The sequence below is a fragment of the Cebus imitator genome, unplaced genomic scaffold (assembly GCF_001604975.1).
Source record: "Cebus imitator isolate Cc_AM_T3 unplaced genomic scaffold, Cebus_imitator-1.0 Scaffold113, whole genome shotgun sequence".
NCBI classification, from domain to species: domain Eukaryota; kingdom Metazoa; phylum Chordata; class Mammalia; order Primates; family Cebidae; genus Cebus; species Cebus imitator.
The window spans coordinates 1,326,776-1,341,245 of NW_016107428.1; the positions used below are offsets into that span (position 1 = coordinate 1,326,776).

Sequence of the window (14,470 nt, forward strand, 5' to 3'; positions counted from 1 at the left end):
TATTCTTCCTTTAAGATCCTGTTGAACTAGTTTTACTTTGACACACTTTGGAAAATGCTGCATATTTAAAAATATTTATATTAGTAAATCATGAGAATTTCCATGGTGTTTTCTCAGAGTTTCCACAATCACAATTCAATAATCATATTTTTTTAAGAACATTATAAAGAAGAGACTTCAGGCAAAACATCAATTAAAAGGGATAGAGTACATATATTCCATGTTTTTCCACCCTTTTTCATTTTTTTCTTGGATAGAGTAGAACTCTTCTTTTACATGCATTCCTACCAGGCAATTAAAAAATGACTAAGAAGATGAGGATCAATACCTCACATTTTATCTTGAATACTATAGAGGCTTGTCATAATATTTGAGAATATCAGCACTTCTGCCAGAGTTGGACTCTTTCATGCTACCAGGTCTGACAAATTTCTCCATAGTTTTGAATCGCACTTAGTTTTCACTTATATTCATTATCTAGAGGCTCTTACTTGGCATTCTGTTGGTGCTAAACCTTTTAAAACTTTCACAACTGAGGAGGCATATTAAGATGCACATCAGTGTACATGCTCATGTCTTCAATGTGAGTAAATACTTGCATAGTAAGAGCATTGTTGAATGTTACTGTGAGAAATGATGGAGGAAAGTGACACATTCTGCATAAAACACAAGATATTCAATATAGGGAAACTGATGTCTATTCAATCTTTACTTGCCTAAAGGAAGGACTGAAAAATCTTTGAAAGAAGCAGTCCTCCTATTACCATTTATTTCTTGTTATTGAGGACAGAATTAAGAAACCATCCTGGTTGCATTAACCTGAGAAATGATTTTGCTAATGACTATACAGAGAAGGAAAATTTATATACACAGAAAATACTGTACGCTTATATATTCAGCCTTCTGTGAAAATAAAAAGAGTTCTGCCCACACATATGAAATAAGAAGTGAGACTGATCTTGGGTACTGTTGTAAGTCAAAATTGAAAATAACTGTTTTACTCTCCCACTAGGAAGGTCCACCTTGAAATGATATAGTGTCTAGGGAATCAGAAAGTTTGCCAAATTAGACAAACACATTAGGAATAAAAAAAACAACTGTCCAGAATAACTGAAATTTTGAAAGAAAAAGCATTTTCTCTGCAGAAGTGGTTGCATTTGTTGGTCTAAGATGACGCAAAAGATAGACTCGTTTTAATACATATTGAGAAAAAATAAAGTAAAATTTGAACGTACCTGAAGGGCATCCTGATATTCAGCCTTTCTGCATACTTGCACAGCGTGTCCCATGGAATGTGAATTTTGATAAACATGATATCAGGGCTTGCAATAGCTGGCTGCAAATGATAGCAAGATAGGCAACATTATTTGGAATTAGAGCTGATGATATCATGCCATAGTTTTATTTGGGAACAACAAACATTGTCCCCTTGACTATGAATGGTCACTGTCACTGATTTAAAAGAAATTTATATGGTTAAAAATTTCTTAGTGAAGAAAAACCTTGATAAAAATGTAATAATGGCATTGTGTACAAGAAATAGCCACCTAGGTGAATTAGTGCATTTTCTTACATTGATCATTATCAACATGCAGAATCCCCAATCAGAATAATCAATCATAAACCATTTAAGAATGTGAATTTAATTTTGAAGGGCTTTTTATCATGACCTCATTCCTGTTCAGAGGGGAAAAAAACACTGCCAGTTACCATCAGTCATTTATTAACTAATTGACTAACTTTTCTACCACATTTTATTGAGTAACTACTGGGTCCTTAAACTATGTGCTTGGTCCTGTGATAATACTGGAAAAAAATGGAATATAAATCATACAAGTCTGTTGTCTCATACAGTTGTCGTATTTGCTTTCTTTCTTTCATCTTTGCATCTGTTTTAACTTGTATCAAACAAATAAGATTAAAGTGTCTTTGACTAGACAAAAGGTTTTTAAGCAGAGTTAAGTATGCATAAGAATTATCTAAAGAGCTTTTACAAAATGGGGTACTCTGATTTAATTCTTGGAAATTCTGGAATTGTTTGCATATTTTGATCATACTGCTATACTCAGAGAATCTGATTCCCTTCTGAATAAGAGAATCATCACAATTCTTAGACTTGGTTCTAAAACAAATAAATAAATGACTACCTAGGCATCATATATCACTCATATTCACATTCAAGCCTATTTTAAAAGGAAGCCAACATAGTTATTTCCTGAAGTTCCTACAATATCTGAGGTTCATAGAGCATGGGACAAGTATATACCCATTCTAACATTGAATTCCACAGGGCTTATCCTTCACATGATTATAGGAGCTAAACATCTGAAATACAAGAACTGTTGTCTGCTTCCTTTTAGATGTACCCACCAGGTTACACACAGCTCAGCTCTATTTGATTAACACTGTTCATTGTATTTCCATTAGATGTAATTTATCAAGAAATACATGAATCTTAAAAGCTCAGGAATAGGGTAGAAATTATTCGATTTAATTTAAAATCATATAGGTTTTAAAATTAAACTATTAAGTTTTCATATGCATATATTACTAGAGCCTCATAGTCTAAGCAGGGCTAGTTTCATGGATTTGCCAGATGATATTTTATTTTTGTGTTACCAACATTTTATTTTTTTAATTTTTTGAGATGGAGTCTTGCTCTTGCTGCCCAGGCTGGAGTGCAATGGCGTGATCCCAGGTTCAAGTGATTCTCCTGCCTCAGCCTCCTGAGTAGCTAGAATTACAGGCATACACCACCATTCCTGGCTAATTTTGTATTTTTAGTAGAGACAGGATTTTGCCATGTTGGTTAGGCTGGTCTCAAACTCCAGACTACAGGTGATCTGCCCGTCTCAGTCTCTCAAAGTGCTGGGATTACAGGTGTGAGCCACCTCGCCCAGCTGTATTAGCAACATTTCTAAACAGTATTTAAAGAACCAATGTCACTGGACTAATATTCAAACCTAGAAGACAGCCTGGCTACCCTTTCCATTGGGCAGGCACCTTCACAGACCAGAAGTTGCCAGTTTGTTCCATACAGTATTAGAAACACAGAAGTGGGGGCTCATTCCACGATCAAGTAAATTTGGGGTTTCTCATTAGAGGACTTCTGAGACACTTTAATATGGATGCATTTGCTAAAAATATCCAGGCAGGTGATAAAGTATGCTGAATATCCAGACTTCTGGATCAAGGATTGTTTTTATCCCTGCGGCTTATTGAGGTACTAGTATTTTGCAAATCACCATGGGAAAAACAGCATAAGATGCTTTCATGTCAGTGCAAATTCCAAAGGACTTTTCCTATTTAAGTATATTTGTTTCAAATTAAAGACAAAGGATTATTAAAATGAAAATTGACAATGCCAGAGTAAACACACTATGTCTCAAATATCTATGGGTCTTTGAATTCAGACCAAGGTTAAACATATTACCTATGCTTGGGTAAAATGTATACAATTTTTAAGTGACCGTTAATTCATTCAAATAACCATTTGTTTAAAAATGTATCACCCAGCTGGAAATCTGTCACTGATTAAAGAAAAGAGAAGATTGTCATGTCATTTCCAGTCTCTTTTAGTCAACGGTACAGATTTGGTGGACAGGTTTTTGGGCAGGAATGATACCGATGAGAAAATCTTTTCAAAACATGAAGAAACATAAAGTGTAAGCCTTCATCTATTTGAATGACTCCTTCATCCAGGGTAAGTGAAAGCAGTGTTAAGTTTTATTATAAATCTCCCTCCTTTATCCTTACAAAAGTTATTAGGTAAGTTGATGATCAAGATCCTTTGTTTGAAATTACAACGTTAGCTACCAGTGTTACATCACACCACCTTGCCTCTCACCAAGCACAGTTTAAATTTCCTCAATCTTTACTGCCAACTTGGAAGAAATCATATGGTATAAATGAAAAACCATGGTATTTGGAATCACAGAGACTTAAGTAAAGATTCCATCTCTACCATTTGCTAGCTCTATGGCCTTAGAAAAATTACTGAACCATTCTTATCTTCAGTTTTCTCAACTGAAAAATGAAGGATTTTATCTCTACCTCACAGAGTGTGAATGTTATAAAAGATTGGGCACATCATAAAGTGCTCATGCCTAATAAATTTTCCAGAAATGTTTTTTTCTCAGTTGACAGCAAGCCTCTCAAATCAGAAACTACAAAAAATGATGATTAATTTCAAAGCTTGAATCTTTCTGTCTACTCCATTCATCTTTGGTAGAGCCTCTTCCTTGGCTCCGTAAACCTTCTTGAGTTGCATAAGGATAAAGCCAGTATTCATCTATGATTTGGGAAGAACTCTGAAGTACAGTGACCTGAATCAAGGTTTAACTTGATGAGTTAAATGTTTTTCTCTGAACTGAGCACAAATTTTATTTAAAAACAAACTATTTCTGTAGACTTTATAGTTTCTTTGGAAGATTTGTCTTTTTCATCTTTATGTATTAAATTGTTCTATGCCTGTACTTCACATTTTTGTTTCGGAGTAGATGTAAGTTCTTATTCAGAGATTATTCAAGGAGAGAAAAACTGAGACCCTGAAGATTACAGAAAATCTATCTAGTCCTCATTTTCCCAAGAAGCTGGAAGAGTGACCTTCATGAAGATGAATGACTTAAACGAAAACCAATCTATAACCAGACTGAGATGTTTGATATGTAGGGCCAAGACCTTGAGAAGACACTGATCATTTGCATTCTCCTAATGGTTCCATGCAGGGTTTGAAAGTAAAATTTCTGTTGTGGAATAGATAGATCTTGGGACAAGAAATAATTTTTCAGGAGCTGGGCCTTATTCTGGTATAAATGGAGGTCTAATTCTCCTTCAGGGCATCATGGTTTCTGAAGTCTAGGCATGTTGGTTGCCAGAGTGCAGCAGTAGCATGAAAGAGAGACTGATAATGTGATGAATGTTGAGAGAGATCTGGGAAGGTATAAGCTCCACAGCAGGAAAACCTGTGTCTCCTACTACTGGAGTTATTCCCGATTTGTTTTATACATATAGCCAGATTCTGATCCTCCCTACCTCCTTCACAGATATCACTCTGGTTTATATCATCATCATCTTTGGTCCGGACTCCTGCAGTACTTTCAAGCAGCACCTCTGCTCACACTCTTGTCCCCAGTGGTCTATTCTTTGTACAAGGGTCAGGATGATCTATTAACATGTGTCTCGGGTCATGCCATTTCTTAGAACCTCATTTCATTCAGAGTGAAAGCCAAAGTTTCTTCAATGACTTACATAGCCTTTTATAATCTTACCCTCAATATCTCCATAACCTCTACTACTACCCTTTGTCTCACTCATTCCACTTCCATCATTTGGTCACTTGTTAATTCTTGTCTGCCCTTGCCTTATCTTTCTTACATACTCTCTTTTCTGTAGTATTTTTACCTTCATTTGCTCTGTAAATGTCAGGAGAGAAGATACCTTGTTTTGCTTACGTATCCCTAGCACCTAGTTCTGTGCTGGACATATAGCAGACATGCACTAGCATTTATTAAATGGTTGACTACGTTAACCTATTTTGAGAACACATTTTACGTATTATATCTAAGCCAGTGTGATGGAGACAAGAAAGCAAGTAAGCCTGAACTATTCTGGAAGAGGGTACTGTGTCAGGATTCAAATTAGCATCATGAACAGTATTGGTTACTAAGTCATTACTGTCAACTTCTAGGAGGTAAAATAATCTAATACACTTAAATAAGGGGATGCTTTAGAAGGATGTTTCTGCAGTACAATAACCACCATCAATAAGTGAAATGCCAAGCTAAGTGCACACACATAACATATCTCATTTTGTACGTCTTAAAATATATAGAGATTTTATCAGCCAACATAACCTTCTTTTATAACTTATTCAACTTAATTTCTCTTTTTCTATACCTCTTCTTAAAAAACAAAACAGAAGAAAAGAAAAGTAGTTTCATTCTCTTGCAGCTACTGGGCAGGGGGCTGGTGTGGGAATGATGCTGTCAGGGAGAAAGATTACCTTTTCCCCAAGAATCAAAAGCTGCCAATCTGGCACTATTCTGTTCAGCTCTGATGAAGGCAGGCTCCTCAGCGAACAAAACACCCACTACCTTCACACTTCACATTATTATTTAATTATTCCACCCCAAATTCCCAAGAGGCAGGAGATTCACTCTTGAGAGAAGAGAAAAAAATTATGTTTTTACAAAGTCACTCCGCAAATTGTTAGCACAGCATGGAAAGAACATAGGATATGATAGCTCATAGCTTTCAATCTAAGAGAAAGACAAATTGCTGATAGAAACTGCATCTCTAGTGCCACCCATGATCTCTGTGCATCCAGTCTTGCTTTTCAAATCTATGTTCTTTCCAGTTATCCAAATTTATCTTTTTTGAAAACAAATGTGATCACGATACTAGCTTGCTTAAAATTATTCAGTAGCTTCCCATTTTTCTTAAGCTAATGATCAGAAGTCTTAAACTACAAAAAAGAATGACTTAACTATAGTCATTTTTTCCAACATCTTTTAGTAACCTGCTTTTTCTCGTATTGAAAAATATCCATGTATTTCCTCCTACCACCATCTTGTTCTTTAATTGATCTATGCTGTGGTGGGATCTGGTATTAACAGTTTAAAAGATCACCACGTGACTCTAATATACAGTTCAGTATTGACAATCCCATCTGGCCCCTTTATTTACCTACATTAGCTACTATTCATTTTTTAAATCTCAATTCAAAGTTTATTTTTAAAATTTCTCTTTTCGTCTTCCCTCACGCTCCAGACCATACCATGGCCCTTGTTACAAGCCATTTTAGCACCATTTACTTTCTTTTTAGGCCACTTGTCACAGCTTCTAATGATAAAGGTTAACCTAGTAAAGAATTTTAAACACTGTATTAGTAAGTGTAGATTGAAAGCTACCTTGGGTCAGATCATCTTTCTTGTGCAGTCTCTGAAGTACTCTCTTAGTTATGCAAGTATTAGTCAAGTGGAAAGAATGTAATACAATTTTTTTTTGTTTTCTTAATTTGCAGAACTTTCCCTCGCTTGGATAGGCAGAGTTTTTAGAGGTTTGGGTAAAATTACATAAGTCTTCTATGGTCTTTTCCGGGGGAAGATATAAAAATCTCCCAACTCGGCTTCAAAACGAATAATATCTACTCTGGAAAACCAGAGTAGCTTTAACCTTTTCACTGTTAGGAAAGTAAGCCAGAGGTACACAGTTGAGAGGACAGAGAACGTCAAGACTGGTAACTTGTGTTCAACACAATGGCAGCAATTTGCAGGGATGGCTGTTCCAACAATATGCAACTGAGGTTGAACATACCTGATCATGCTGTCCTGGCAATTTATTTAACAGTAGGAAGCAAATCCTAAGAATCTGAATGTAGAATAAAAGAGCTGTAATTGTGGAGCCCAGAATGAGAAATCTCTGTTCAGGAATAACAATAGACAAATAGACACTATCCTGCTGAGAGTCAGTCTAAACAAAGACATCATTTGGGAGTGATTTAAGAGGGAGAGCTCAAGATTGAATAGATTTCCCTTTAAACTTGGAACAGGATCTTTTCTGGATGAGTAACATCCTGTATTATTCATGGGAAAAGTTTGGAGGAACATGGAAAAGGAAGACTCAGAACTGAGAATCTGGGCTTTCTGGCAAGAAAATAGGTAGAAGCTGGGTGCAACACCTATTACAAACATACAATTTTCATGTCTGACTCCTTATACTGACTGTAAACTAAGTCTAGGCAGAGATTTTGTCTAAGTTAACCATATTTCTCAGCAGCTTACTCAGTGCTTGCCAAATATAATTTGCTAATGAATAAATAGTTGGAGATACATGAGAAAAATACCAATATCATAATAAGACCTATGTATAAACTGCTCTGGGAGCAGATGAAGAGTGATTAATTCTATTTGTATGGAGGAGGAGTCACAGGATATCAAAAGAATAAAAGTCTATTGCAAGACTGAGTTCATGAGTTTTTCTTTCAATAAATACTTCTTTATTTAATTAGCCACCAGAGGGATATTCTGGGTTAAATTTCCTGGAAGAGGAATAATAAACAACTAAAGGAGTCAACAGAAAACTGAAGTCAGGATTATATTTGCCAGGCTCTATAACCCTAGGGTGTGTGTGAGTAATTCTTTCCTTGTAAAGAGTCAAATCATGGTGTGTTTGTTATTTTATATGTAATAAAGGGTTTCAATAACTATAAATGGATTAGTTTTTCTAGGGCTATACCAAACTACAGTTTATTACTTCCTAATGTGTGTTCCTAAGAAAACTAATTCCAGGAGATGTTCTGTAGGGGGAAAGGGATTTCAGTGTTATATCTAAGTGCCTACTAACACTCTGATAAAGCTTATTAGCAAATTGTCTAGATATTTCATCAAAACAGGTTTTTTTCATTTTACTTTGTTGCTCCTATTTTTTACAAAACTAGTTAAAACCCAATGGTAGGGCTGGATATGGCGGCTCCCACCTGTAATCTCAGCACATTGGGAGGCTGAGGCAGGCAGATCACTTAAGGTCAGGAGTTCAAGACCAGCATGGCCAACATGGTGAAACCACGTCTCTACTACAAATACAAAAATTAGCTGAGCATGGTGATTGGTGCCTGTAATACCAGCTACTTGGGAGGCTGAGGCAGCAGAATCGCTTGAGCCTGAGAGAGAGAGGAGGTGCATTGAGTCGAGATAGCACCGCTGCACTGTAGCCTGGGCAACAGAGTGAAATTCAGTCTCAAAAAAAAAAAAAAAAAGAAAAGAAACAGAAAAAAACAATGGTAGTAATTTAGGTGTCTCTGTAATAGTTAATTTTCTTTTTCTCAGAGAGGAACAGCTGACTAAATCCTTAAGTTGTAATAATATGTATCTAGTAAAAAGCTGAGTTGGTTCTAAATGTAATGGCAGTTTAAGATATCTGTAATATATTGCTAAATGACAGGAATGAATAGCAGTATAACATATAGAGAGAGATATGTGTATGTATATGTACATATACATATATAAGCATATACACACATATATCATAAATGTATGTATATGTACACATATCATCTATATCATCCATGTATATGTGTGTATACACAGATATATGTCATATATATCATGGCCAATTTTGTATAACATTTTATATATTTGTATATACATAGAAAATATATTGAGGGGCACCTAGCAAGATAAAATCAAGTCACTAACAAGACCACCAAAGGAGAGAAGGATATGATTTGAGAGAGTGTAGATAGGGACTTTGAGTTTTTATTTTGTACATATCTATACTTCTAATTTTCTACCTTAAAGTTTCTTCTTTCTGTAATGTGATTAATATGTGTTTTGTACAACCACACAAGTTATCACTAAAATAGTGAGAATATTTAAAAAAATTTTTCTCTGATACTAGGACCATGGGGGATATGTTTTTCCTTCTTTCTATTTTTTTTCATAGTGAGTTTTGATACTGTTATTGTTTAACTAGAAAAAATAAATTCTTCCAAGAACATTTTTTTTAAAACTCCCGAAAGAAAAAGATTTGGGAAGAAAATCATTTACAGTTCTAGCACTAAAAAATAGACATTAATGGTTGGCAAACTCTTCTCTTTCAAAATTTTATTTTTCTTTACAAAAGGTTTTCTATCTTATATAACTATAATCATTCCTTATTCAGTTTTTAAAATTGCAAAAATAGTCATGCCCTTTGAAAAAATTTAAATTGTACAGAATTTGTAAAGGCTAAAAAGTGAATACATATTTAATGGAGCTATGTGAATGTATTTATTTAACATTTGGTAGAAAAGAACTATGTATTTTATAAAGTCATGTGATGCATATTTTCTTTTCCAAACCGTAAGTGATGATATCTGTTCCAACACATTTTATCACATAGCTAACAATAGTAAAGCACCTACCTCCTTCTCCAACATCAAGCCTTCTGCTCTGAGGTTCTTTTCAAATGTGTTTCTTTTGTCATATTGTATATTTGTCTTTCTATAAACCAAGATGTAATCGATTCTTTTTTTGCCATCTTTGAATAGAGGTCCACTGGATGCTATGTAATTCATGTCATTCTGCAAATAAAGCAATGATTGTTAATGGTGTGGGCTAGACAAGTACATACATTTTTCATTATAGTTACTTTCATTTGAACACTGGCAATCAATATCAAAAAATTTACTTTTAATATTGCTACTACTACTACTGTGAGATATGGAAACAGAATTAAAGAAAGTTTACAATCCACTATAGGAGCCACATTAACAAATGATGTTCCAGGAAATAAAATTAGGTGATCTGATACCTGAATGTGGGTTCTGTGGTGCTGGCATAAAAATGCATATGCTTTATTCAATAAGACCCATGAAAATAATATCATACAACAACAAATAATAAAATAATTATTTACTATTTTATTTAATCATAAAATAATGCTAACATACATTGAGTATTTAGTAAAACATCATGACCAGATATAAATGCTTTCAATACTTTATCCTATATACTACTATGTGCATTTCAAAGATAAAGACACTAAGACAGAGAATATAAATACTAAGAACTGAAACCAACTTTATTTCCTGTGTTGAATAACACTCAGTCCAGGCATTATTTTCCTAAATCCATATTTAGTAATACTGAAACCAAAAAATAATCCCTAAGCTATTTGCTTTGGGAAATACTTTTTCTAAGAATATATGACTGCAAACAACTAAAACAGCTTACTTTTCAAAACAAATTGCTTGCTCAGCAAGACTGCTCTAGGGCCTTCATTCTGTTGTACCTACCAACTTAAGCTATTTTTAATGGACTTTGCCCAATTTTCAACCAAATTCTTGCCTTGTAAGACCTACCTTAAAATTACCCAGTCTAGGCTGTGAGAATCCTTTGAAAACGCTTCCCTAACTTCATTCTTCTGAAACACTACTAAGACTATCCATGTGGTATTCTTATTTGCTGTAAGTAACTTCAATAAATCAGCTTTATTGATCAACACATTTTCCTCATGGTCCTCTTAGTGGGGGTTTTCTAGTATATTGCCCAAGATCAACGAGGAACCAAGACTTGAACCTAATTTCTTCTGACTCCAAGTTCATGTTCATAACTATTATCTACCTTATCCTTCTTTCTCCACTTTCCTTCAAACTATTTGGACATCTGTATCAACTCTCTATTTAATGTTTCCCATACAAGCATTCTTCAGATTCAAAGCACTTTCCAACATCTGGGGAGATATTAGATAATGTCAGACAAAGATGTTTCACACTGCTTTGGAGGACCCTGACTGGGGCATATATGCAGCTCCAGGTGAAAGAAGTGAGGACCAGAGCAACCTGATGTTCAAGGAGATAAAGGCCAACAAATCATTCAGGTGAAGAAACAGAAATAATATCCAAGAAATACTTGCCCTACAGTGACAGGTTAGGTTATCTGAGGAGCCTCTAGTGGACTCTGGCTCTTCAGAGAGATTAAGTTCAAGTGTGTAAATTTAGTAATAGAAATTTCCAAGTTCAAGAACAAGAAAGCTTTACACAGTCTTTTCTTCAATGAATGAAAAAGTTTTGAGATTTCCAAGATTAATATGGAATCCTGGAAGATTCCACAGGATCTGGAAAGGACTATAAAGTGACAAAGTGACTAAGTAACTAATATCAGTGGAACAGGGCCTTGTAATTCCATAAAAGAGTAATAATGACAGAAGTAGCTATCACTGATCAAATACTTACTATGTGCTATGCATTGTGCCAAGTGTTTCAAAAGGTTATTTAATTCAATTGCCATAACCCATGAAGGTAGATATTGACATGAATACGTAGAAGCTAAAGAGGTTAAGAGACATACAGATATCACAGAAAAGAAAATAATAAACCCAGCATATCCACCAATTTGATACCTTACCTGGTGGTCATGACCACTGTATTTAAAAAGATAAAGGCCATATACAAATAAACATTCCTAGGACTAAGGCTTGAGTATTTTAAAAAGACTAACAAAAAAGGCCATTTCCAGCTGTTACATAAGAGAAGTACTTTTAGGTGAGGGAATTTTTTGCCACAGAAGGCACAAATTCAGATTTTAGAGGGTTTTTGCCTCCAACACTTCAGACACTTTTTTCATCAAGGTCACTAAAGACATAGTCATTGCTGTATCCAGTTATCAATTTGCTGTCTTTAAATTTATCTTCCTGCAGTGGAATCACTCTCACCTACTTTATACACCTTTTTCCTTTGACTCCCAGGATATCTAATGTATCTGGATTTACTCCTAGTTAAGTGGTCACATGTTCTCTCTTCCTTTGATTTGTTAATGAACCATTCATTGGTTCTCTTGCCTTTTTTACCCTATATACTCCCTCCTTGTGATTTCGTCCAAGCTCATGGCTTTAAATAACCATCTGTATGTTGACTACTACATAAGTATTCACCGGCTTATATATCTAACTGCCTTCTGGATGTCTAATGAATATCTCAGAGTTAACTGTCCAAGATGAAATTGCTTATCTTCTTCAGACAGGTACTTCCTGCAACCTTCTTTAATCTGGTTGGTTGCAATTCTGTCTTTTCAATTACTAACATCAAACATCTTGAGTCGTCCTTTTTTTTTTTTCTTTCTTGTCCATCTAACATTCAAATCATCAAGAAAATCTTTCAAAATATATTTAAAATCTCACCACCTTCTAACACCTTCATTACTACTACCAGTACTATTACTCTGGTGTAAACCATGATAATCTCTTTATTGGATTATTGCAATAGCCTGGCTTGTCTCTTTGCTTCTCTTTTCTCCTGTATAGTTTGTTCTCAACATGACAGTTGAGTTACCTCAGTGATTCTCGATATTATAGATGAGATCATGTAACTCCTCCAATTGCTTTCCATGTTACTCATCACTCTTGATCCCACTTCCCCTAATCTATTTTTTTCTTAGCAACTGCTAACTTCTAACTAACATATATAGTGCTAATTTATTAATTATCTTTTGTTTGCCAACAGTCTTATTCTGCAAAGATATAAATTTTATGAAGGTGGGAACTTTTTAACTTTTTGGTTTACATAGTATCTTACACATCTGGTTCACAGCCAGACACACTGTAGTCATCAGTAAATATTTATAGAAAGAAGGAAAGAAGAAAGAAGAGAAGGAAGTAAAGAAGAGAACACCCAACCCATAGTTGCATGTATTCAGTAGACAGGGTTAACATCAAGAATACAGGCCTAAAAAATCATGTGGTCATTTGTCATCCTCTCCTTTCCGACATTTATAATAGAAAAAATTATAATAGGCTAAAATGAAGAATCTCAAAATCATAGTAGCACTGAAATTAGTTACAATTTGGCTTGCCTTTTAACTTTATATCTGTGATCCACTGTTTACAGGCATCTCCATGCTGATCTAAGAAAGGATTAGGTGAAAATAAAATGATACACACATTTTTCTCCATTTTTCTTAAAGTATACTACCCTCCCAGTGTAGTAAACAAAATCAACTGAATCTCATAGCACTGGAAACATATTTAATCCCAGGTGAAGGCAAATGTCCTTCAATGAGAAGACCTAGAAATCGAGACTGGTTGGTAGAAAAAAAAAAAAAAACATTAGAAAGACAAAAAAGGTTTTTAAAATATTTTATATGCTTTTCATTTTAAAAGCAGTATGGACTGAAAATGGAAACATGATAGTTATTTTCTATTACTCTAATTCTAAACTACGTAAATGCTAAACTTTCCCAGAAAGACAGCTATCTGTTTTAAAAATCGACATCGTTATAAAAAGAAGTAACCTCTGATACCCAAATTTTGTCTCTCAGCGAGTAAATAACTTCACAAACTTATTAGCTGGAATTTTAATTTAAATATTATATAAATTCCAAATGTTGAATGGTGAGTTTTTACCAGTTTTAACAGACAATAATAAAAAGTAGATCTCAAAATGACAATACAGAAGCATAGTAAAATTTGGAAAACTCTTCTGAATTATGTAGAAAGAACTCAGTAGAGGTTCTATATCATTTTAAGGTTAATAGTGGTATACTTTATTTTAATATATATGATAGCCATTAACAAATATGTTATTTAACCCATGTTCAAACCTGTTGTTTAAAAACAGAATTCACTGAAAACTGATTACATATGTCATTACATCTAGAGAAAAGGAATACAGCTTCTTCAATTGTTTGGTACAATAACAACAGAACAAATATAAAATCACCATTAATTTCATGAGTTATTGGAAATAGTGAAATACTTTCCAATTACAGTAGGAATGCATTCAATTTAGAGTTGTTTCATGTTTATTGTCTCTAGGGGACAGAATAAAATTTGCTTTTCTCAGAGAAGCCGGAATGCAGAACATTCATCAAGTACCTACCTAATATTTAAACAGTTTTAAAAATAACTCAATCATGAATGTGTTTGCAAACTATGAAGCTCAGATACTTTCAGGAAAGCTGATCTTCTTAAGAAATATTCCAAGAACATGCAA

General features: G+C 34.4%; 1 protein-coding gene across 2 annotated transcripts in view; it reads right to left on the minus strand.

The window, feature by feature from the left end:
- ANO3 (anoctamin 3) overlaps positions 1-14,470 on the minus strand; it is a 281,024-nt gene that overhangs the window by 110,797 nt on the left and 155,757 nt on the right. For both annotated transcript variants that reach the window (XM_017538733.2, XM_037742087.1), the window contains 2 exons: positions 9,905-10,063; positions 1,236-1,336 (listed from right to left, as the gene is read on the minus strand). In XM_017538733.2, coding sequence (XP_017394222.1) covers positions 1,236-1,336; positions 9,905-10,063 — 260 coding nt within the window. The remainder of the gene's footprint in view (positions 1-1,235; positions 1,337-9,904; positions 10,064-14,470) is intronic.